This window comes from Melanerpes formicivorus, unplaced genomic scaffold (assembly GCF_026170545.1).
Source record: "Melanerpes formicivorus ecotype bairdi unplaced genomic scaffold, bMelFor1.0.p_v2 SCAF_3, whole genome shotgun sequence".
NCBI lineage: Eukaryota > Metazoa > Chordata > Aves > Piciformes > Picidae > Melanerpes > Melanerpes formicivorus.
Genome location: NW_027142355.1, coordinates 20,862,138 through 20,887,826, shown reverse-complemented (window position 1 = coordinate 20,887,826; position 25,689 = coordinate 20,862,138). Strand labels below are relative to the sequence as shown.

The window sequence follows — 25,689 nt, the reverse complement described above, 5'->3', positions numbered from 1 at the left end:
CCCCCCAGGAGATAAAATAGAAGTAGAAAAACAATCCGTTTCAGAGGACTCTATGGGCATTTACAACTTTTCCATCTTCTGCAATTCCCAGATGGAAACAGTCATACACCAAAGGAGCCCTTGAAGTAAAAACTGAAACAATGATTTGTGGAAGAGCTTTTAAAAGAAAAGTTTGAAAAATGAGTCTGAAAATATAACTTTAAGAAGACTGGAACAGACAGAGAGCATTTTCATCAGCCCACTGCAGTTAATCAAAAAACAAACCCAAACAAACAAAAAAACCCCACCACCAAAACCAAACACAAAAAAAAACACAGAAGGAAAGCAAACATTTTCAGTAGCTAAGATCAGAATTATTGCTCTACCTGACAGGATAAACCCAAATAACATTCAGAGCTTCTTGCAAACCATTTTATGTCTATATCCAGCTTTCTCTGCTGTTCCAACTGTTCTTTTATTTAGGTGGAGAAAAAGTTCTCAGGAATCCCAGTCATTACAAGGTCCTGCTTAAAGACACAGCAGAATGTGGGACTAAAGACTTAGTCTGCCTCATAGAGGAGACAGTTAACTCAAGCATAGACCCATTCATGGCACAGGCTCCATCACACAAATGGTAACATGGAAACTTGGGTAAATAACTTCATATACAATGGCAAATTAAGAGGCAGGGCTGATATGCCCGAGAGTCATGATACCACCCAGACAAGCTGGAGAAATGGGCTGACATGAACCTCATGACATTCAACAAGGAGAGATGCAAACACCTGGACCTTGTGAGGAACAACTCCATCTACCAGTTGGTACGGGCTGAGGGCCACTCAGCTGGAAAGCTGCTTAGCACAAAAGGAAGTGATCCTTCCCCTCTGCTCATGAGTAGTAAGACCACATCCAGAGCGCTGTGTCCATTTCTGGTCTCCTCAGTACAAGACAGACATGGACATGCTGGATATAGTCCAGAGAACTATGAAAAGGAAAGAAATAGATGCCAGTGTCAAGAGGGTGAGGCCAGTCACTTTTCAGTGATGCCCAGTGATAGGATAAGTGGTAATGGGCATAAACCAGAACACAGGAATTTCCAGCTCAGCAGTGACAGAGCACTGGAACAGGCTGCCCAGAGGTTGTGGAGTCTCCTCTGAAGATTTTTCAAAACCCACCTGGATGCAATTCTGTGCAAACTGCTCCAGGTGGACCTGCTGTAAAAGTAGGACTGGACTAGATGATTCCCAGAGGTCTTTTCCAACACCTACCATTCTGTGATCTCTGTTGTGAGTAAAGTGTGAATGAGCCCGAACTGTTCAACCTGGAGAAGAGGAGACTTAGGGCAATCTCACTGACGTATATAAATACCTGAAGAGAGGATGTTAATAGCATAGAGACAGGCTTTTTTCAGTGGTGTCCGGTGACAGGACCAAAGGCAACGGGCACATACTGAACACTGGAGGTTCCCTCTGAGCTTCAGGAAACACTTCTGTACTGTGTGGGTAACCACCCAGGGAGGCTGTGGAGTCTCCATGCTGCAGATGTTCAAAAGCTGTTTGAACATGGTCCAGATCATCTGGCTTGTAGGTGGCCATGCCTGAACAGGTGGTGCCTTCCAACCTCAACTACCCTGTGATTCTATGTGATTCTGCAGTTCTGTGAAAATTCCACAGCAGGACTGCATCTTGGGGGGGGGCGGGGGGGGGGGGGGGGGGGAGACAGTGGGAGAGGAACAGGCAGGGGAGGAGGGCAGGGACAACACACAAGAAGAGCAGGAGAATCTACACATACTTCAGAGCAAAATTGATTTCTGGTATTTACTCAAACAGTTAAAGACAATATAAATTAGCAAACTGATTATTAGTTAACTGAGACTCTTTCCCATAAGCACCATACTACTGCCCTCTGCTGTCTTTTATCTCCTTATGTAATGTAAGGTTGAAAACACAGTGACAAAACGCTGGGGTGGGGTCCAGCTGCTTGCAGAACCCTCATCTCTTCTGCTCTTTCTGAATCAGGAAGTAAAATTCAAGAAGCTACTTCATTTTTTCTTCTACTTCTGGGATGATGAAATGATGAGTGTATTTTCAACAAATTCTTTAAATTTAAGGCTTTCTTAATAGCTCAAAATTAAATACCATTATTTAAACTCAGAGTTCAGAAAATAGTTGCATGAAAATTTGTATCATTCAAAGAGTGGAATTATGGAATCTGGGATTGGGAAAGTTACTCTTGTAGATATAACCAAACAAATATAACTTATATAAAAATACAGGTTTAAGTTCTGTGTCACATCTAGGCTGATATTCAGCCAAAGACAGCTGTCATAAATTCTTGAAATGATTTTTAATATTGCTGATTCCAAATAAGATAAGACAAGTGGACACTAGATGAGGGCCTTTCATCTGGGGATCTCTGGGGATCTCATCTGGGGATTCAAGCACCTGGGTTGGACGCGATGATCTTGAAGGTCTCTTCCAACCTGGTTTATTCTATGTATTCTATGTAAAAGAAGCTTCTCATGCAGAAATAAATTAGACCTGTAAATTGGACCTTTCCACTGTGAATCAAGAGAACATACAGAATTAATTAAAAAGACAGAAAGGAAACCCTCTCATAAATGGAATATTCCAAATTAGCTATCATCTCAATTACCAAAATCCGTAACATTCAACATGGCTCTGATGCAAAAAACCTAAAGACCATAGAACCTACCCACCCCTCCCCTGTTCCAAGCATTCCAGGTCACAAACCCAATTAATTCCTGGACAAGAAATAAGGCCACCTTCACAGAGAACTGAAGAGTGAACTGGCATTCTTACTTCCACAAGATATAAAACTATTTTTCCTTAAAATAAAACTTGGTTATGTCAAGAAGAGCTGCACAAGCAGCAAGGGACTCTGCCACCTCAAAAAGAATCAGTGATGAGAAGCACAAGAATTAAAATCTGAGGCCTGACAAGAAAGTATCTTTATAATGAAAAGAAAGCGTATTTATAAAGGCTGCTGCCTTTAGAGGGTCTTCAGCTTCTGTGGGTCGCATAAAAGGAAGAAGAAGTCTATGTACAAGAGTTGCTCCATCTCATTCAAAAAAATCTCAGGAATGCAAAGAGGGTTCTTCATTAAGGCTCAGTGTTCAGACTCCAGACTAAGTGGAGACTTGATTATAATATTCTGTATGAATGCCAGAACAGCTGGAAATTGCCAGCTATCCTGATTGTTTCTCTTCTTTCTTTCCTTCTCAATTTAGGAAACTTCAATCACAGAGAGATGAAGGTAGACAGTGAATGACAGAAATACTTTGGTGGAAATACTCAAATGGGAATAGAACATATAACAGTTTTATTTAATCTTTCCTTAAAGTTATGATCATACTAAGCCAGGAAGGATTTACTGTCTGTAGTGGTTGATTGCAGCCTGGATTATTAAGCAGTAGAATACAAATAGGAAATAAAAGCAATAAGCTAGAGAAAGACCACACTGAAACATAAACTTTACTGCTCTATGACACTTCCTGTGTAAGAAATGAGTGATGGGAAGATGAAAGCTTTGTTTTGACAAATACAAATCATGCAAAGACACCAGGGCACTTCCACACTTCAGAGGCGGGTGTCTGTAAGAATCATGATGACTCCATTGAAAAGATGCCTAAATAATCACAAAGGAATCAAGGAGTTTCACACACAAAGAGGAATGCAGGCAGAAACACCAGAGGGCAGCATGGATGAACAAGGAGCTCCTGTACAAACTCAAATACAAAAAGGAGGCCTACAGAAGGTAGAAGCACGGAGAGGCACCCTGGGATGAATACAAATAAATTATCTGAGCAGCCAGGGATCAGGTCAGGAGAGCCAAAGCCATGACAGAATTAAGTCTGGCCAGGGACAACAAGGGCAACCACACAAAAAACCCTCCAATCGGTACTTTGGTGATAAAAGGAAGACTAGGGGAAACACAGGCCCTCTCTGAAAGTACATGGGAGACCTAATTACCCAGAATATGGAGAAGGATGAGGTAAAAAATTACCTTTACGCCTCCGCCTTCAACATCAAGTGCTCCAGCTACACCACCCAAGTCGGAGAAGGCAAAAGCAGCGACTGGGAAAACGAATAACCACCCACTGTAGAAGATCAGGTTCAAGAACCTGAAGGTGCGCATGTCCATGGGACCTGAGGAGATGCATCCATGGGTCCTGAGGGAACTACTAAATCAAGTTATTAAGTTACTCAAAGATCATGGAGATGATGCTCCTGGAGACTCTGCTAAGTCACACAGAAAATAACAAGGTGACAGGTGACAACCAACATGGCTTCATTAAAGGCAAATTGTAGCTGACAAATTCGGTGTAACAATGGTGTTACAGCACTGGTGGAAGAGCAACTGACATCAGCTACCTGGACTTGTGTAAAGCCTTTGACACTGTCCCACATAAAATCCTTGCACTGAATTGGAGCTGTCAAGGCAGATAAAAGCAACAGGTAGTGTTCTACATGTGTTTGTACTGGCTGCTCTTTACGTTTTCATTAGCAACATGGACAGTGGCACTGAGTGCACCCTCAGCAAGCTTGCCAACAACACCAAGCTGCAATGTGGGCAACAAGTTGGAGGGAAGGGTTACCATCCAGAGGGACCATGACAGGTTTGAATAGTGGGCCAGCGCAAATCTCAAAGTTCAACAAGACCAAGTGCAAGGTCCTGCCTCCAGTTTGGGGCAATCTCCAGTATCAATACAGGCTGGGAAATGTGTGGATTGAGAGTGAGTGGGGGTGCGGCATGACAAGAAACTCAACATGACCTGGTAACATGTGCTCACAGCCCAGAAAGCCAACCATATCCCAGGCTGCATCAAAAGAATTGTGGACAGCAGGTTGAGGGAAACAGCTCTATCCCTCTATGCTGCTCTCATGAGACCCCACCTGGAGTATTGTACTCGGTTCTGGAGACCAATGTGAGGACATGGACCTTTTGTAGTGAGTTATAAGGAAGGCTACAGAGATGATCAAAAGCCTCAAGCACCTCTCCCATGAAAATAGGGCAAGAGAGTTAAGACTGTTTAGCCTGGAAAAAAGGCATCAGCCTTTTAAAGGGGGGCTAAAGGAAGCTGGAGAGGGACTTTTTACAGGAGTATGTAGTGACAGAACAAGAGGGAATGGTTTCAAACCTGGAAGAGTAGATTTTAGATTAGATGCAAGGAAGAAATTCTTCACTATGAGGGTGAAACACTGGAAAGCAGGTTGCCCAGAAGTTGTGGATATCTTATCCTCGAAAGTGTTCAAGGCTGGGTTAAATGGGGCTTTGCGCAACCAAATTTAGTGGAAGGTGTCCCTGTGCATGGCAGCAGGATTAGAACTAGATGATCTTTAAGGTCACTTTCAGTTCAAACCATTCTGTGACTCCACACAGCTTCAGAGTTGTACATCACACTGTTTTCCCATCAGAAATTCTGTTCTTATGTCACCCTTCATTACCTCTAAATCATTAATAAAAATAGAGTAGAGAGTGGCACATTTCTGGTCTCAATGTGACAACTCGGCCATCTCCTCCTGGTCACACACTGCTGCCCTCCATTCACTCTCTCCCACCTCCATTTTTTCTTTTCTTTTTCTCTCAAATTTGGTTTAAGAACAGAATTTCTAATGGGAAAACAGTGTGAAGTTCCCAGACTTCCCCCCTCTCTCAAGACCATCTACTACAACAAAGACATGGGAAAGATGTAAATTGAAGGCTCTCTCACACACATCAGTGTTAATGTTTCCTCATTAATTCTCCTTGTGAAGTTATGATGGGAAAAAAAAAATAAGGAAGCACTCTATAGGTAGCCCTGCAAGTATATTAAATTAAAACTCTATTTTGCAATTAAGCATATGTTAGTTTTGGACCATGTAATCAAAAACATGGATTCATTTTCAGTATGTGTGCAGTATGAACACATTTCTTCAAGCCAAATTTCTCTCAGCTATATATTATGAGGACTTATTACCAACAGCCGCTCCAAAGTCCTGTACTTTGTACACACCTGCTCTATCCCTGGGACCATCACCTTCTCTGACACTCCCTTGCCCTCTTTTTAAGAACACAGGCATCTCAAGTATGCCCTTTTCCAAAACCAAGACATCACTGCAATTATAATCAATAATCATGCAACATTATTACTGCTGTTCCTGTAACGTTCCTTCAGTGCAGTTTCTAAAACAAGGCTGATTTCAGGAGCAGCCTGACTGCCCAGAAACTATGGGATTGCCAGGTGAAGTGAGTCTTTTTAAGACAAAGGCTGTTTATTTTCTTTAGCAATTTGTTCCCCCTGTGTTAACCACTTTATCCAATCAAGTGAAGACAGCAAGCAAGACTCTGCAATTGTTCTTTCTGCTATTGCTTCCGTGCTTCAAGAGTATGAACAAGGAAAGCTGATGTATTCTTCCAACACACTTTTAGATAAAAATTTTCTCTATTTTTGAGTTTTGTACAACCCTGAGAACATCACCAGGTCTTTCATAAAGAGCAGTGACAATGCCTGACTTTCCACTGCATGCTCAGGAGGAGAAGGAGGCTGAATCTTTTATTTTTTATGTTCTGGTTCACCTACCACATAACATGAGAGACAAAAGAACAAAAACAGCCTTGGTTTTGAAGTCTCATGTGCTCCACTAGAGTTCAATAATCAGTGAGAAATTTTCCTAGCCTCAAGCAAAGTTCATCCCCTTTAAGAGCATATTGAATTATTCTTCCACTATTTATAGTTCAGACTCTAATTTGCTACATGAAATGAAACTCTGCTCAGCTGACCTGCTCTATCTTCTGCCTGCTTGGTGACAGAGGACTATTTACTTAAGTCAGTGTATCATGCACTGACATCACCAATGGCTGAAGAGGAAGACAATATGTAGTTATCGTGTTACCTGAAAGGTATTTAACATTCTCTTTGCAAACAAAGTAGCTGTTACATAGATTTTTGATCATCCTTTACAGTTGAGAACATATTTGCTCTTCAAATTACCCAACCACCACAATAAAGAAACAAAGCCACCAGTGTTATGAGCTCCAGCTTCTCCCTCCAGAGAAGATGTAAGGATGGAAAGTATGATTACAAGAAAAACTTGCAAAACAAATTATTACTCATTCATGCATTCACTTCAGACTTTAAGAAAACTGATTTGCTGGCTTCTAATTTATACCCTGAAAAATACCACTGGCTTTAGTGCTTTCAACAACAGTGAAGTGCAAGACATAGCTACTAGTCTCAAAACCAAAGGTAGTGTTATGGATTGAATTAGATCGTCCCAACATTTATCTTTCAGTAAATCTGCCCCAGAGAGCAAATCCACCACGCTCAGAATTTGGAAGTAAAAATGGAATTGTATTTACAAAAGAAACTAAATATAACAGTATCAAATGCAATAAACATATACAGAATATATTTACACATATATATATACACAGGATAAGAACAGCACAGGACACCCCCTCCCCACCCCATACCTTTGATTAAGCTCTTTGTCCCCTCTTGGGGACAACCACCCACCTACCCCCCAGAGAAGTAACACAGAGAAAGCTCAAGGTCTGAAGGAGTACAGTCCAAAAACCAAAGCAGAGTGAGCAGTCCAGAGCGAGCAGGTAAAAAGAAGAAAACAAGCAAAAACTCTACTGCAAGATATAAGGTTTTCAGTACTTCAGTGAAATGATTTTAACCTATCGTTATTCTTCAGACCAATTCAATTAGATGGACTTATGATTATAATGTAAACTCTGATGAGTCCACCCCCCTCAAACTGTCCGAAACATTGGGAAAAATCTGTTTACAACTACATTTTAGTTTCAAACTGTAACAGGTAGTAAACAGACAATCAGTAGGGGACATGCTGAGTAAATTTCTCCTCCTACTTGAGTTACAGTCTCTCAGTTCCTTGCTCATCAGGCTAACAAGTGTTCTGGTCTCAGTCTTAACATTTTCCACTTAGCACAGAATAATTCACTAAAGCTAAAGGCTAGTAAGGGAGTAAACTAACAATGCAGGCTGGTCACCCAGGCAGTATCCTGGGATGTGTAACAATTGTCCTCTAGCCCTAAGCAAAATAGAGCCACAGCATCAGAAAGTATCAACAGAATATGAAATAGAAAACAGCAACTTCCAAGCCATAGTGAGAAGAGGGAAGTTGAATTCTGAAACCTCATACTCTGTGCAAAAAGCCTCATGAACACTTTAGAAAACCTTCCCAGCACAGTGCTGGCAATATGGCCTCTTCCAGGATGCTTTTTCCCATCTGGAATTCTTTCATGATTTCAAGGTGACCAAGACTACAATTCCAACAAATAAACTATTGACAAAAATCCCTACCTAGCTTTTAAAGCAAGTAAAAGCACTTAGGACTTAAGATCATACTGAACATAACCTACTTTTTGTCAAAACCCCCAGACCATTACTTATTGTTTATGTAGGAGAAAAACAATTCTGCAACTACAAATTCCTAAAACAATTTAAAAATTATTAATGGCAAATTCACATCCTTGAAATTCACCTGCAGCTACACATAGGGGAAAAAAATCCACGTAAAATTATGTCAAGAAATGTTGGGCACTATTAAGAAGCTGCCAGCAGAACAGTTTTTCCATCTTGATTCCAAAACAGAAAAAGTTCATCACAGTAGTTTTCTATTCAAAAGTAGATCTCGTTCACACCACTGAAAGAATTCACTTCTCTGAGATTACAAATGCCACTTGTCTGAGATTGTAAGTGTTGTGTGGCATATTATTCACAGAGAAAACAGACTTGTCCCAGGGGGAACAGTACACTGAATGCTTTTCTATATTTATTTTTCACTTTCTAACTTAGGACAACTCTACTTCTAAGCAACCAACTCTCTTATGATGTCCTAAGGTATCTGTGCTGGCAAGTGTAATAGTTTCACTATCAAACTATATGCCCTGTGTCATGACTAATCAGTTTCTTTGGGGAGTTTTTTCAAGGCAGTTTGCACTGACCCCATAACTGTCCTAGGCTGTTCAGTAAACCTGGGCTACCAAAAAAAATGGAAATGTAAAACAAACAAACAAACAAAAAAGGCAGGAAGAAAAAAAAATAAAAAATAAGAAAGAAAATAAAGGGAAATGAAAAGAAAGAAAAAGAAAAAGGAAACTGGAAAAGAGAAGATTATTAATAAACTAAAACCATAGATCTTAATAAGAAATTTAAAAAGTAACTTTAAATGTAGCTATTAATTAGTACAATATTCAGCATACAAAGACGTAAATGAAGTTAAAATTCATAACCCTTGATAGGAGATCTAGGGCTCCTGAAGAATTCAACTATATCCATATTAAAGTGGTCCCTCTTTTCATGTTCATCAGCATTTTTCTTTCTTTCTACTTTGTATTCTCAAAGCCTAAATCAAACAGAACTTCTAGCCCTCTGAAAGACAAGATAAGCAGGTCTGATGCTTCCTCCACTCCAGAGTACTTTGCAGACGTGAAAATAATACACTGTGTGATCCCAGTTCCAATCCCACAGTGTAAGCGCAAAGCAGTGCAGCACCCAATTACTACTATCAATGTCAGAGAGCCCATGCAATACTGCCCTCAGAAATTCCTTACATTGGACTACCAGATTTGTTGAGGTTTATCATTATTATTGGGTTATTGTGTATTATTGCATTTCAGAAGAATAAAATAAAGCCTTTTCATTTCCATGTGGAATGGGGTTTTCTCAGACTTCAGAGATAATCTAACTTAAGGTTATACATTCATTCAGAATGGATAGCTAATGAAAAAGCAGCATAACATTACCTTTTCACTGTTCTTGTATTTTTCCCAACTTTTCAGCATCTTAAGCCATTTTGTAGTTCTTTCGATTTCAAGGTGCTTTTGCTTGGGGAAAAATAAAAAAAGGGAAAAAAGCAATCTTTTAATCTTTTGGAAATGAATACATTTTAAATTAGTGATTTTTTTTTTTCTAAAACCATCTGAGGAAAAAGTGTAACACGGTGTTAACTTTTTATCCAGTCATCTATGAGCAGTAACAAAGTAACATCAGTTCACTTAACACACACCAAAAAAAGAACACAACAAAAACTGAGCAGAAATCCTCATTTTAAGTAACATGTAAAGAAAGGCATTATGTAAGAGGAGTTTAAGAAGGACACAGAGCTGTTGGAGCAAGCCCAGAGGAAGACCACAGAGATGATCCAAGGGATGGAACACCTCTGCTATGAGGATAAGGCTGAGAGAACTGGATTGTTCAGCCTAGAGAACAGAAGACCCTGGTGGGAGCTTAGAGCTGCCTTCCAGTACCTGAAAAGATCCTACAGGAAACCTGGAGGACTTTTCGTAAAGATGTCTAGAAATAGAACACGGGAGCACAGCTTTAAGCTGAAGTAGAGTAGGGTAAACTAGATCTTCAGTACAAGGGTGGTGGGACTCTGGAACAGGTAGCCCAGGGAGCCTGTGGATGCCTGGATGAGGCCTTGAGCAGCTCAGTCTAGTTGAGAGGTGACCCTGCACATGATGGGGAGGTTGGAGCAGATGATTGCTAATGTCCCTTCCAACCAACACCATTCTAAGTACAAGACTTACAGAAGTTTCTTCTCTACATTTTTTTGGCAAGTATAAAAAAAACTTCAATTTTTTTATTTTTTTTTTTACTCTAAGTTTCCAGGCAAAAAATTTCTGCTGCAAGTCTCTTCAAAGTTAGTTGACTCTGAAATTATGACCTTCTTTATCCAGGCTTACCCTAAACATAATTGCCTACTATTTTCCAGTGATCACACAGAATATCCCTTCTTAAAAGATACAAAGCTAAAAAGGCAGAAAGTACACAAACAAAAACAAGTACATGAAGGCATGACAGTGCAGTATCCAAATGGGAATAAATGCCAATTCTGGACATTAAAAGCTAGAAAGCCTTGGTACAATTCTCATCTCTGGCTTGGTACATTTTTACCTAAATGTTCCTATATGTTAACATCACAGATTTCTCCTGAAGCTAAGATCTATTTGCTTAAGTTACATTATTAACAGAAATATTTCAGTAATAAGGTGATAAAATGAGAATTCAGAACAAAAACAATTCTACCTTCTCAGAATAAATAGTATTAAATAGTATCACATGATAAGTAATGAATGTGAAATCCATTAATTATTTATATTATATATGGCTTTAAAAAGCATGGGACAACCCTAATACCTTCATAGGTCATTCTGCCTATGAAGACCTTGCTACAGCTGCTTGCAATTCGTCTATTTGGGAACCAAATAAGCACTTGGAATTACCTATTTTAGGCCATGGAATTTCAAGGCACTTTGACTCTTCTCAGCCAAATTTAAAAACAAACAAGCAAACAAACAAACAAACAAAACACCACCACACAACCAAACACAACCAAACCCACAAGCGTATTTTATTGGCTCCAAGGATAAGAAGATTTTTAGCAAATATATTTACAGCCCAGTTTTACATGCTGTAAAGCAGGCAAAGTGTCCCTGGTTATACTATGAAGTTAAATATTAGCTGTATTTAAAAAAATAAGAAAGACACTATTCCAACTGTTTCATAAATGCTTTGGAGATGAAGATCAACATGGAAAAGCTAAAGCAGCAAAATATACATGCGTGGTTATTGCTTTCTCTTCAAAGATGCATATCAACAAATATTTGGGGGTTTGTAAAGGACAGCCCCTTAAACCCCAACTTCAAATCCAGGGTTTAATAAAGATAGGAAGGATATTCTGTTTCATATAGTTAGTGATGCAATCTGGGAACAATGTAAGAGTTTCATTTCAAAGCTCTGCAGGATGCTGAAAAGTTATTAGTACTTCCATTAAGTTTTAAGTCAACCTGCATCTGACAAAGTGGAGAAAATATAGAAGGAAATTATTACCTATTGTCTCAACTGAACTCTCATTTTACATCCAGCTTTTACTCATCAGAATTTGTGCATTCTTTCTTGGCTATCAATGCAGCAAAATGGGCAAATTACTTTTTTCGATCCAGGAGCCCAAATTGCTTCTTTACGCTTGCAGTAAGTATGAGCAGATAATTGTTTAGGCCAACCCCATGATTCGGTCCATGAAGTATCCTGGAAATTAGCTGGGTTTGGTTTAAGTTATTTTTATTTAAATCCAACTGACAGAAGTATAATAAAGTTATGGGGAAAGAAGTGCCTCTACTCTTTCAACCTTAACTTACCTAACTACTTACACTGCAATCAACTGCGCACATTCTTGCTCAGATTTCACGCTGTATTTGGCAATGCCTTAACCACTTGCCTTCTTCGGAGTTAGGCTAGAGGGGAACTGTAGATAAACTATGGCTTGCCAGATTTCCTAGGTTTCACAACACTGTTTCCAATTCTCCTCCACACTTGCAATCCCCTTTAAGAAACCATTTATAACATCTCTTGGAGCATAGTTTAGATTGCAGGAATAACATTGCTATCAAGTCAGGAAAGGTCTCTGCCCTCAACAGGTTGTTCAGATAATTGGTAAGAAAAATAAAGCCCTGTCTGCTCCCAGAGTCTTTTTGTTTGTACGTTTGATCTACTTTCAAGATTTTTGGTCTTTTGAGCCAGAAGCTCACTTCAGTTGTATGTTTGTTCAAGCTTTTATGTCTCCTGTGTCAATTTATCCCAGTTCTCAAGTGATGGTACTGTAGTCAAAATAGCAATTATTTCTGTGTTCAGTTGTTGAAAACTTCTAGCTATTTTTTCCTCAGTCTGAGTTATGTTCACTTTCATGTCTAACAGGCGCAATAGTGCAAACATGGATAGATCTGATGTGCACATTGCAGAGTGAAGGGATGTGCTGCTGCTCTTCCAGGCAAGTTCCATATAGTTGTCACAAGTGAAATAAAATAAATAAATCCTTTTATCTGTCTTCCAAGCACATTTTACACTGTGAGGCATTTTTGCCATTGGGAATAACAGAATCCCTAACTGAAGCATGAAGTTAAGTTGGCAACCACCCATCTTGTGTACAGCACTCTACCTGCCTGGAGAGCAAGCATGCTGAAGTTGAGGTTTAAAGCAATGCTTCAGCAGAAGCCTGAGACAAAACCAGAACTTGCTGGACTGTTCTCTGGACAATTAGAATCAAGTAAACCTAAGGTAAAACCCAACAAACAGAAAATTACCTACAAAATTTTATAGCACTTACAAAAACCAGTCAGAGACAGACCCCAGATTTCCTGAGGCTGATTCTATCTCTCTGCTTTTCTCCCCTAGATGATCCTTCCTCCCCTAGCTTTATCTCAGATGTGTTGGATGATTCATCTAAAAGTTGAGTAGTTCACAGGGTTGTCCAGGGAGGTGGTTGAGGCCCTGTCCCTGGAGGTGTTTAAGAGCAGGCTGGATGAGGCTCTGGCCAGCCTGATCTAGTGTGGGGTGTCCCTGCCCATGGCAGGGGGGTTGGAACTAGATGATCCTTGTGGTCCCTTCCAACCCTGACTGATACTATGATACTATGACAATGACTCAATACAGTTAATTCACCAAATGCCCAGCAGAGTAATGAAGCATCAAAATTAATACTATTTACATAGTATTAATATGTATACACACTCACATCAATACACACAATGAAAACACAGCTTAGGCTTTACTCTAGAGTGTATATGAAGAATAGATTCAAAATTCACAACCATTTACATAAGCTGCAAAGGAAATAGAAACATGACTTACAAATTGTACAAACTACTCCTAAGTAAGGCAAAAGAATTGGTCCATCACATAAGTAACTTTGAAAGATACTGCACAGAAAGCTTTTAGCCTTAGCCTGCATTAACATGAGAATTAATTGTCATATGAATGGTATCTTGAAAATTGTGAAGATTTAAACACCGCTGACAGAAGACAGATAAACCTCAAACCAGCAGAGGTCAGGATACCATCAGGAGTGTAACCAGGAGTCTAATAGAGAAGTATTACCATATGATTAGAAAAAGACACTAGAGCTGCAGTTTGATGTTGATTTGTACAAATGTGGTTTCTCTGCTGACATTTTGTGTGAGACAGCACAAAAACAGTATGGGACAGAAAATGGAGACACTAAATTCCTCACAAAATTTAAGGTCAACTACAAAGCCACAGTGAATGAGAGATTCAAAACACATATTCCATAGTAATTGAAAGCTGTCTAGTATTTATGTTCCTAGACTCATTGCCCTGCTGCGTCCTTCTGATGGAAATGAAATTATATATACCCCTAGTATGTTATTAAATGTAATGAAACAGGGCTGGAAAATGTAACTATTACAGGCTGTGTACCCCAAACCACGCATGAACCAACACAAAACAAAAGACACTCAGAAGTTCCCCTCTTTCGTGAGACATATTTCTTACCAGCCATCTATTGAAACTCAAAATAATTAATTTTCAGAAGCACTGCTGCTCTTAACACTCAGGGAGCTGAGCTGCTTAGAACAAGTTCACTTCATCCCTTTTCCATGTCCCCTACTGATCTGTCCAGCCAAGAGGGTTAACTTCAAATATTTAATCTTGAGGTCTTTGATGACACAGAAAATCACATGAACAAACAAGAAGGATATGATCTGGCTTTGGAGATAACAACAGGCCTGACACACCAAGAAGAAACCCCAACAGTAACCAGGCCCAGAGAAGAAGAAATTCAATTCCTGATGATTTTAATAAAGACTTTCCACACCCCCAAACATCTCTTCTAGTAGCCTCCAGCAGCAAAATTACTTTTGGAATAGGGCCTGCACCAGCTTCTGACAGTACTTGCTGACATGTCCAGGATACAACTGGCTCATCAACTCAGAGGTCATCAGACTTCAGTGCCAGGCAAGGTATTTGTCACCATTTAACAAACTAGAAAAGCACGCTACACTCCTCAGGGGACAGCATCTTACACCTCAGCATCAAAGCCACCTCATCACTTGGACAATCCATCCACCCAACACAGCTGACGACAGCTCATGACACAGAGACAATAGGTCTCCTCTTACAGGGAAGAGCTGGCTGTGATTCTTTAAGTAGCTCTGTTTCCTTCACTAGGTAATCTTATGGGTGAGAAAACTCATGTCTCACTCATTAGAAATAGCACTGAAAGATTGTGTGGGCCTCAAGAGATCTGTGGGCAAGCTAACACAGCCTCAAGGACCACAGTCCCTATGGGACTTGAACGCATTTCTTTGGGAATGCCAATCACTAAAATGCTACATCTCATTTCACAATGATTTATATTATACAAGTAAGTAACATCTGCAAATGTGTAACTTCTAGCCAAAAAATTAGAAGACACTGGACTTACCTTTTCTATTGCTGCATCATGGACAGGAAGCTCCTCTGGACTGAAAACAAAGACAAAGTTCAGGTTACTCTCAGTTAATCTTGCTACGGAATTATTTCTGTATAGGTTCTTAAAAGTAATCCTTTCCAGTAGCAGTATGTAGTAATGAGTAAGCAAGAATTCTGAACTTTAGAGTGCTAAGACAATGACACACATGAATGCTGGCATTTATTTTTTAAACACAGTAAAACACATTTCAGTCTTAAACCTTCTAAATTATTTCAGTCTTAAACCTTCTAAATCAAAGTAGTTACATAGCTTAAGAAAGCAAGGACTTAACATAAAGTTTATTTTTAATTTAGTAAAGCCGCCCTGTGCTGTACCACTGAACTGAAGCCTAAGCAATTTTTCTTTTTGTTTTGTTAGACCAGACTACTGTAAGGTGAAACACCCATATAAAAGGTTTTTCTCCTTTACTACTGTGCTCTGTTTAAGGTATTGAGATTTCACTTAGGAAAGTTAACTTCCATTTTTCTCCAAACTCGACAAAGCTAAATAAAAAGGAAGAGACGGTATGAAAACAAACAACAAACATCCATCTTGCTACTAGATACCTAGTCAGTATTTTTAAAACACAGTCTTTCATTTCTTAGTCTAAGTCCAAAAAAAGGTAGATAATTAATTGAAATATAGAAATGCAGCCTTTGAACAGAGTTTTCAGACTTCATATTAACGTATTTAGTTTCATTCTCAAGGCTCTAACTTCTGATTTTCTTATCATAGAAATTCGTGGTTCTTTCGTCAAAAGTAACTGGACCACTCTGATGCCAAATGGGTCTGCTTTGCTTTGCCTGCGTCACCTGCACCTTCTGAAAATACAGCAGCTCATCTGCAAGTATCAAGGCTGCCTTTTTCTGCTCTACAGATCAGATAAATAACACCCTAAGTAAAACTCTCATAAAAAGACCTGGAAAGTGCTACAGGCTAGGGTCAGAGTGGCTGGAGAGTGGCCAGGCAGAGAGGGACCTGGGGGTGCTGGTTGATGGTAGGATGACCATGAGCCTGCAGTGTGCCCAGGCAGCCAGGAAAGGCCAATGGCATCCTGGCCTGCATCAAGAACAGTGTGGCCAGCAGGAGCAGGGAGGTCATTCTGCCCCTGTACACTGCACTGGTTAGGCTGCACCTCGAGTACTGTGTCCAGTTCTGGGCCCCTCAGTTTAGGAAGGATGTTGACTTGCTGGAGCATGTCCAGAGAAGGGCAACAAAGTTGGTGAGGGGCTTGGAACACAAGCCCTATGAGGAGAGGCTGAGGGAGCTGGGATTGCTTAGCCTGGAGAAGAGGAGACTCAGGGGCGACCTTATTGCTCTCTACAACTACCTGAACGAGGGTTGTAGACAGGCAGAGGTTGGTCTCTTCTCCCAGGCAGCCAGCACCAGAACAAGAGGACACAGTCTCAGGCTGCACCAGGGGAGGTTCAGGCTGGAGGTCAGGAGGAAGTTTTACACAGAGAGAGTGATTGCCCATTGGAATGGGCTGCCCAGGGAGGTGGTGGAGTTGCCAGTGCTGGAGGTGTTCAGGAGGAGACTTGACAGGGTGCTTGGTTGCATGGTTTAGTTGGTTGGGTGGTGGTGGATGATAGGTTGGATGTGATGATCTTGAAGGTCTCTTCCAACCTGGTTTATTCTATTCTATGTGAAACCCTCTTTCAAAATAAAAATAAAAATGCCTAATTAATCTTGATACTATGAAAAAAATCCTAACCAAATTTCTATAGGAAGGACATTTAAATCCAGTATTTTAGACCCGTATCAAATCTGTGCAAGGGCAACAAAAACACTAAGGAAGGCTACAAAAGTAGCTGCTGCTGCAGTCAATGTGAAAACAGTCTTGTGCAAAATGCTTGGATTATATTTGCTCTCTTTTATTTCATTTAAAAGATGCCATTTAAGATTCAGAACTTGTATCTGACATTTGAATTATTTCATCCAACGGAAAAGCTTGCTCTGGTCAACTCCTTTTTGAAGGCTACGCACACAAGTCAAAGTTTCCAGTACACAGCCTGGAAACTAATTTAAAAACCAAAAGAGTGTACCTATTGAAAAGCACTGCGAAAAGCATAATCAGTTCATTTAGAAGCACTTTCCAACTATTTGAATGTTTTCTAGACAAATAACATGAAATTTAAAAAAAAAAATAAATCTGATTGACATCTGTTTAATGCCCTAAAAGTAGCCTATATTCAGTGCTACCTGAGGTTGTAAATGCTAGAAAATTATAGTACTGTGCACATTCCCACATAACTAAATTAAACTGAAAGTAGGCCCTTTGTATGCCAAGTATCGCCTAAGAATTAAGCTTATTTGAACAGAAGTGGAAAAGATTAGCAAGCAGAGATGGGGGGGTGGGAGGGAGGGGAACAAAACTGCTTGAGTTTCAGCTGTTTGTTTTGCAGTTTAAGATCAAACATTTTAAAGCTTTTCAAACGTCACTTCAAACGTTCAGCTCTTTCATGGAAGTTGCAAGCACTGTCTAGGTCCACCAGAAGCATCAATCTCTTAACAAGACAAGCACACAGCATCCTAACTCTTCATGGACTTACAAGACCACACCAGCAGCTGACTGCATACACAAGAAACTTTCTCCTCCAGTGCTACCAGCAGCATGCAACATACCCATCTGATGGCAAGACACCCATCAGATGCCTTTGCATCCCTGTGACTCACACTGGACACAGCAACTCTTCTGCTTAACTGGTACCACTTGACAGCTTATCTTCACATTTGCTGATCTGGTGTGGAAGGCAGTCACTGGAAAAATTAATCAAACCTTACTTCATCACAAGGTAGGAATGAATCACACAGTTTACTGAAGTATTGCTTCCTGCTAATTTTGCAATTTAACACACATATGCAAACAAAAGGCATGGCTGAATCTACCAACCAAGGAAAGAAAGCTCTTTTGTCCTGGGAAGTAGAAACCTTACCCCCACCTCATCAAACTAATTCAGCAGCACATTAATGACCACATTCCTCTGTATTTCTTCAGCTGCACAGCCATGTACTAATACCACATACCTATACATTTGAAGCAGTGAAATTCCACAGGAGCACATTAAGCCAGCCCTCATGATTTTATTCCCCGAGATGCTGCTGGCAGCTGATCACCAGGAAAGCAGGGCAGAGCAGAAGCTGAGCAAACAGCCCCAGGCTACTCACTAACTCACTCACTGGACTGGAACGCGGCGGTTCCTGGAGATCTTCCTCTCAGCTAACCAGACTGCACTAACTACAAGCATGTACTCACATACTTAATATTCAAATCTATCCTGCAAGGACTGAGGGAAAGACAAACAAACTACATCAAGTACCTAAAGTTATTTTAAATAAATAAATATTTCTCCATTTTGTGTTTTCTATGCAGAAGCAACTTACAGCTTTGCTTTTTTCCTATAAAGGGTTAGTGGGATCAGACACAAAATCAATGTCTGTTAATCAACGTAATTTTATCTTTTTTTTTTAAATAACAATGACTCTTCCCCTTCCTTCCCCAGCCTAGCCAAGTTAACATTGTTTTACCATCCTTATTTCTCTCAATGCTGAGTCTTCTCTCCCACCCTCCCCAGCCTGTTTCAATTTGCATTGTCCAATGTTTTTGATCTGTGTACTTGAAGTAATAATGGGAAGCAGTAAACAATATTAACATAATATAGCCACATCCTGCATTGAGATGACTGCTTTCCTTTAACAGCTCAAGTAATATTCTTTTAGGGGATACAGAGAAGAAGAACATGACTGATTAACATAATCAGCCTGGAATTGTACAATGCTTGATATCCAACAGGAGTCACAGAGACAGCTTTGATCTAAGCTCATGTAAATAAGATCTTGCTTAGGAGAAACAAAATCTTAACACTCTCTTGTGGCCAATAGTGAAAGATCCAACCAAACTAGGTACATTCACTCATTTAATCAGACAGGAATCAAGAATCATTACATCTGGTATGTGCCTTTGCCCCAGGGACGCCCATCTCCAGGCTCGGCAGGCTAACAGCAGTTCAAGGTTCTGGTTGCCCCTGATGAGCAGCTCCCACTAAGAGTCTTCAGGCCTGAAGATGTTGCCCTCATCTCAGGTTTGGGAGCTGTAGAATGCTGGGATAAATCCTGATTCAAACAAGGTGCAGAGTCCACTTGAAAATATGCTGGGTTTCCTACTAAAAGGCAGCTTGAGATATTTCACTGGGAGGAAATATTAGACTCTGGGATTTGACTGAAACTCAGGACCTTTCCCTGTGGTACTCACTGGTGGTGATCTGCAGCATGAAACTGAAGTCATCTTGTTACTGTTCAGTCTGGACTATTATCACCTTATGGTGAGGACTATAAGGCCTCCAAGTTCAAAGAAACAAGATTTTGTCTTTAAGAACAAATACTTGACTGAAAACACTTTATTAGACTAGAGGTAATGAATGGATTTTACCTCTCTGAATTCATCACAATGGCTAACATGGGTTTTCATTAATTTTTCAAGAAAACTTAAAAATATATACTACTCTTAAATGCAGAAATATCTGACACTTTAGAAAATCAAACATGTGGATCTATGTTTCTGACCATTAAGCTACATGTTGTAATTAGCCTCCTCCAGTAACAGTGGTAGTTTAAATAAATCAAACATTCTCAGACTTAGCAAGCTTACAGTCACCTGCCCACTGCTGCTGTTCAAATCAGTCTTCCTTAAACAGCATTTTGAGACAGATGTTCAATATAAACACAAAGAAAGACTTTCTCATATAAGTAACTCATCAGATTTATTTTTCCTACATTTGCATTTAAATCCCAAATAAGTTCCCAGGCTGGCTCAAATAATTTTCCTGATTCTAGTTCGGCTTAAAGAAATTTAAAGGCTCCTCAAATAACCTGCGGCTTCGGCAGTCTCGATATGTGGATAAGCTGTCAGCTGTAAATTCCTGAGGATAAATTCAATTATTCACAGTTCCAAGACATGTAACTCTGACATTCAATTTTTCATTGAAAAAGGCCAAAATGTACTACAATAGACTAAAAACCTTTGCCATGAAGTTTATTTGCCCAAAGAGCTGTTTTGTTCAAGCGTTTCCTTGTAAGTTGTACTTTCATGTCTTGTAACTTGTATTTTAAAACAGATCACATGCTTAAAAACCCTCTCTACTTGCTGTAGTATTTCTTTCTCCAGAGAGAATTAGCCAGTGCACTATGAAGACAGGTGCAGAAATTATTCTGATACATGCAGGCCATTATTTAATTATATTTTTAAAGTAAATTACATTCAGTACTCCTATGCTATGGAACTGACTATAACATGACTATTAGAAAACTTGAATCCTCATAAAACCCGTGGTGCAATTGCTATGCAAAATACTTTTCCAAGCTATTTCTCAATTATTTTCTCATGTTCAAAGTGCAATAGCATCACCTTTTATCACTGCATACACATTTTAACTGAAAAGTATTTTGAAATCATAATATATGACACCTAACAAATACAATGTGGGGATAGTTTCTTGCAGAACAATTATCTTCATGGTGTCTGACTCAATCGTGAAGAAAGAGATGCTGCGTGTTCGGTTTCTCAGTTGTGATGCAATGTTAGGTGTTTAAATCCATGAGGAAAATGCACTCGCTGCTGCCCAATTATTTTGAAGGATTTATTTTTTACACATAAAAATTTTTAAAAATCAGTCATTTGTGTTGTTTTGTAACTTTTATGATAAAGGAATTTGCAAGTGAAACATCCACAAAAACATTACCAATCCACAAAGCAGAAGTGTGATGAAGAGTGACCGTGCACAGGCATACCAGCCGACCAGTATCTGAACAGGAAGAGCTTTACTACAAATAGAGTTGTTGCGCTGTGCAAGATAGAACAGAGATTGCTAGGTACAAAATTGCATCAACATTTCAGGGCTTGGATTATTAGGAAAAAGTAAATATTCCCAAGTATGAACAGTTTTTAAGCTGTGTAATTTGTTAGAAACAAGCTGTAGGAGTCTGTAGCTTTATCAGACAAAAAAAAATAGTGTCTCCACAAGGGGAAACCAGTTCTACAACAATAAACACACTGACCAGGTGTTCTCTAAGATCTGCCTCCCTTTCAGTGTCTGGCACGTGGCAGAAAATTGTCAAAGCAATCCACAGTATTGAGCATAATTACAAGAGTCATTTGCAGCAGAATGCCCCCTTATGTTTTATACACACACTTCTTTCAGGAAGTTTTACTGCTTCACATCAAATCACATATACACATTTTTGTTCTCAAGTTGGCCTAAAAAGTGCTTGACAGTCATCATACAGAAAAGGAAGATAAATAAGACTAATTTTGTAATTCACAGGACACAGCATTGTTACTTAATAATGACTATCTTTACATCTGCATTGTGTCACAAGATAGGATACAAAGCAAATTGTTTTCTGAAGTAAACAAGTAAACTGGGGGGAGGGGGAAGTCACTAACCTTTCTAAGTAGAAATAAAACAGTATTTCAATGCCAAACCTCTCTTTAGACCTATATTTTAAGTTATTCTGCTCATCATACTGGAAATATAAAGCAGCTCAGTGTTGAATCCAGATCCTTTAGTCCAAGCTAGTTAATTTTCAGGAGAATTCTGATTACAAATGACTACTTTAATCTTTCAACTTTTGAATGGAGATTGAAGGTAACAGTGTCATTTTCAAAACCAGTAACACACAGAAAGGATTTCTGAAAATATTAAAGTAAGAACACTGAGTTTTAAACTAAGTGATGGATGTTCCACAGGTAAAATTGTGTGAGTCACTTTCTTTCTCCATTATCCATTTCAGTAATAGAATTCACAATTCTGATGGGGTATGTCTATCAAAATAATTGGCACTCTGGTACTGTAATCGTCCACTTTGAATTTTCACCAAATAACCTCTGCACAGTATGGGGGTGGTGACTACAGCAGATTAAGAAACAGCTTTCAGAAGTTTCATTAAAATTCATAAGCAAGCCAAAGCAATTAATTAGCATACAGGATAAGCCAATGTGATAGTGCACAATAGAATTATCAGGAAATATGCTGCAAGAAATAATTTAATACCGGCAAAAGACTGGATCACACATGATTCTGCGTCTAGGTTTTAGTTACAATTATTATTTGTGGAGTCTGTGGATGTCACTGCCAATATGCACAGCACAGTGCCATGAATATGTAGCTCCTGGGCAGGAAGTCTCAAGTAAAAAAATTGATGTTTTCTTATGTCTTAAGTAAAAGACATGTTCTATATGCAAACTTTCAAGTTTTCCCAGCTTGGCTTCAGAAAATCTTCGAGAGAATCTGTAATTTGCTTAATTGAGCACAGCAGCATTTCTAGTGATGTCTGTTGTCACATTAATTGAGAATACAGAAACACTGAAATTACAAATGTCTTCAGAATCACATTCCAAGACTTTTTTAACTGAAAAAAAAAAAAAAGATTAATTTATGCTTCCTTAAAACTCTCAAGAGGCTAAAGGACAAATGAAATAATTTATCTGTTTGCCTTGTTTCTGATTTACATTTGCTATATAAATACCTAAAACACCTAGGATTTTTTCCTTAAGCATGTATATATATATAGCTTTTAAGTACTGCTTGAATGATAGTTACTGTACAGTTTGTTTACACTATATATTAATAGAAATCTGGGACTTACTCCTTGGTAGCTTCATCTGTATCAAAATTCATGTGCTATGCACAGCATATTCCCAACATGAATTACAGAGACGGTAGTGTTCCAGCAATATATATTCATAGAAACATAGAATGGTTTGGGTTGGAAGGGACCTCCAAAGGTTACCTAGTTCAACCCCCCTGCAGTGAGCAGGGACACCCTTCACTGTATCAGGTTGCTCTGAGCCTTGTCAAGCCTCCTCTTCCTCCAGGGATGGGGCCTCAACTACCTCCCTGGGCAACCTGTTCCTGCATTCCACCACCGTCATAGTAAAGAATTGGTTCCTAAAATCCAATCACTGCTGAAGCTCAATGCTTCAGCGTTGTTTCTCACAAAAAAAAACCCAAAAAAATTAAATCCTTACATGTTAGGGCTTAAGCAGCATCTCAAAACCAATGTGTATCACTTTATGAATGTTGAATAAATTAAGTCATATATTACCATATTCATCGATTTTTTCAGTTCTGCTCCCTAACAGTTCTTTTCATAAAAGGAAGTAGTCTGTGAATTCCTGGTACACAGTGGATGGTCTTTTAGTCAATTCAAGTAGCAGCAGCTGCTAACAAGAACACACAATTTGTCCTTAGTTGGCAGAATTATCCTGCAGCCTACGTGTGTGTTTGCAATCAAATCCACGGGATTGCATTCACCTGATTTCTTTCTGTATCTGCAGAGGATTGTTGAAGTGACAGCCTGCACTAAATCAGCTGAAAGAATGGATTTAAATTTCAAATTTTAACTCTACTCCTAAGAATAAGTTGAAGAAATGAGTACAACTGTGACACTTGTAGGGGGAAAACAAAGAATCTGTACCATTCTGAATGCTAGCAAATAGTAACACAACATTCTTTCCTTCCTCCCTGCATGAAGAGGGAGTAGTAGAACCACCACAGGCTAGACCATGATGATAAGGAATAAAAAAAAATACAAAAAATAAAATTAAAAACCCTTTGATAAAATAGAAAATCATTTTAAAAAATGTACTTTCATGAAGATCACAGAATCAACAAGGTTGGAAAAGACCTCGAAGATCACCAAGTCCAACCTGTCACCACAGACCTCATGACTACTAGAGCATGGCACCAAGTGCCACATCCAACCCCCTCTTGAACACCTCCAGGGACAGCGACTCCACCACCTCCCTGGGCAGCACATTCCAATGGCTAACAACTCTCTTAGTGAAGAAATTTCTCCTCAACTTGAGTCTAAACTTCCCCTGGCACAGCTGAGACTGTGTCTTCTTGTTCTGGTGCTGGTTGCCTGGGAGAAGAGACCAACTCCCTCCTGGCTACAACCTCCCTTCAGGTAGTTATAGAGAGCAATAAGGTCTCCCCTGAGCCTCCTCTTCTCCAGGCTAAGCAACCCCAGCTCCTTCAGCCTCTCTTCATAGGGCTTGTGCTTGAGGCCTCTCACCTGCCTCACTGCCCTTCTTGGGACATGTTCAAGAGTCTCAATGTTCTTCTTAATTTGAGGGGCCCAGAACTGGACACAGTACTCAAGGTGTGGCCTAACCAGTGCTGAGTACAGGGGTAGAATGACTTCCCTGCTCCTGCTGACCACACTATTTCTGATATAGGTCAGGGTGCCATTGGTCGTCTTTGCCACCTGAGCACACTGCTGGCTCAAGTTCAGCCAGCTGCCAACCACTACTCCCAGGTCCCTTTCTGTTTGGCAGCTCTCCAGCCACTCACGACCCCAACCTGTAGCTCTGCATGGGGTTGTTATAACCAAAGTGCAGCACCTGGCATTTGGACTTACTGAATGCCATCATGTGTGACTGCCCATCTGTCCAGCCAGTCAACATCTCTCTGGAGAGCCTCTCTACCCTCTAACTGACTAACATCTGCTCCCAACTTGGTGTCATCTGCAAATGTACTGATGACTGACTCAACCCCCTCATCCAGATCATCAATGAAGATATTGAATAGGATGGGGCCCAGCACTCATCCCAGGGAGAAACCCCTCATGACTGGCTGCCAGCTGGATATGGCACCATTCACCACCACTCTCTGGGCACAGCCCTCCAGCCAGTTCCTAACCCAGTGCAGAGTGCTCCCGTCCAAGCCACAGGCTGACAGATTGGCCAAGAGTTTGCTGTGGGGGAAGGTGTCAAAGGCCTTGCCGAAGTCCAGGTAGACCACATCCACAGCCTTCCCCACAGTCACCTGATGATAGAAGGACATCATGTTGGAGAGGCAGGACCTGCCCTTCCTAAATCCATGTTGGCTGGACCTGAGCCCTTGGCTATCCTTCAGGTGTGCTGTGATTGCCCCCAAGATGATCTGCTCCATAATGTTCCCTGGCACTGAGGTCAGGCTGACTGGCTTGTAGTTTCCAGGTTCCTTCATCCAGCCCTTCTTGTGGATGGGCATGACACTGGCCAGTTTCCAGTCATCTGGGACCTCTCCAGTGAGCCAGGACTGGTGGAAAATGATGGAGAGAGCTTGGCCAGCTCATCTGCGAGCTCTCTCAGCACCCTAGGATGGATCCCATCCAGTCCCATGGACTTGTGAGTATCCAAGTGGCTCAGCACGTCCCAAACTAATTCCTCATGGATTTCAGGGGTACTACACTGCTCCCTGACCCCATCTACCAGTTCAGGAGGCCAGTTATCCTGAAGTCCTCCTGCCTTACTGTTGAAGATGGAGGCAAAGAAGGTATTTAAAGCCTCAGCCTTTTCCTCATCTTTGGTTACAATGTTCCCCTCCAGGTCCAATAAAGAGTGGAGGTTCTTCTTGCCCCTCTTTTTAGTATTAATGTATTTATA

The 25,689-nt window shown here is 40.1% G+C and overlaps 1 protein-coding gene across 6 annotated transcripts in view; it reads right to left on the bottom strand.

Annotated features, from left to right (window-relative positions):
* Positions 1-25,689, bottom strand: part of USP6NL (USP6 N-terminal like) — a 141,332-nt gene that overhangs the window by 40,819 nt on the left and 74,824 nt on the right. For all 6 annotated transcript variants that reach the window (XM_068168558.1, XM_068168543.1, XM_068168549.1 and 3 more), the window contains 2 exons: positions 15,234-15,273; positions 9,757-9,837 (listed from right to left, as the gene is read on the bottom strand). In XM_068168558.1, the coding sequence (XP_068024659.1) occupies positions 9,757-9,837; positions 15,234-15,273 (121 nt within the window). The remainder of the gene's footprint in view (positions 1-9,756; positions 9,838-15,233; positions 15,274-25,689) is intronic.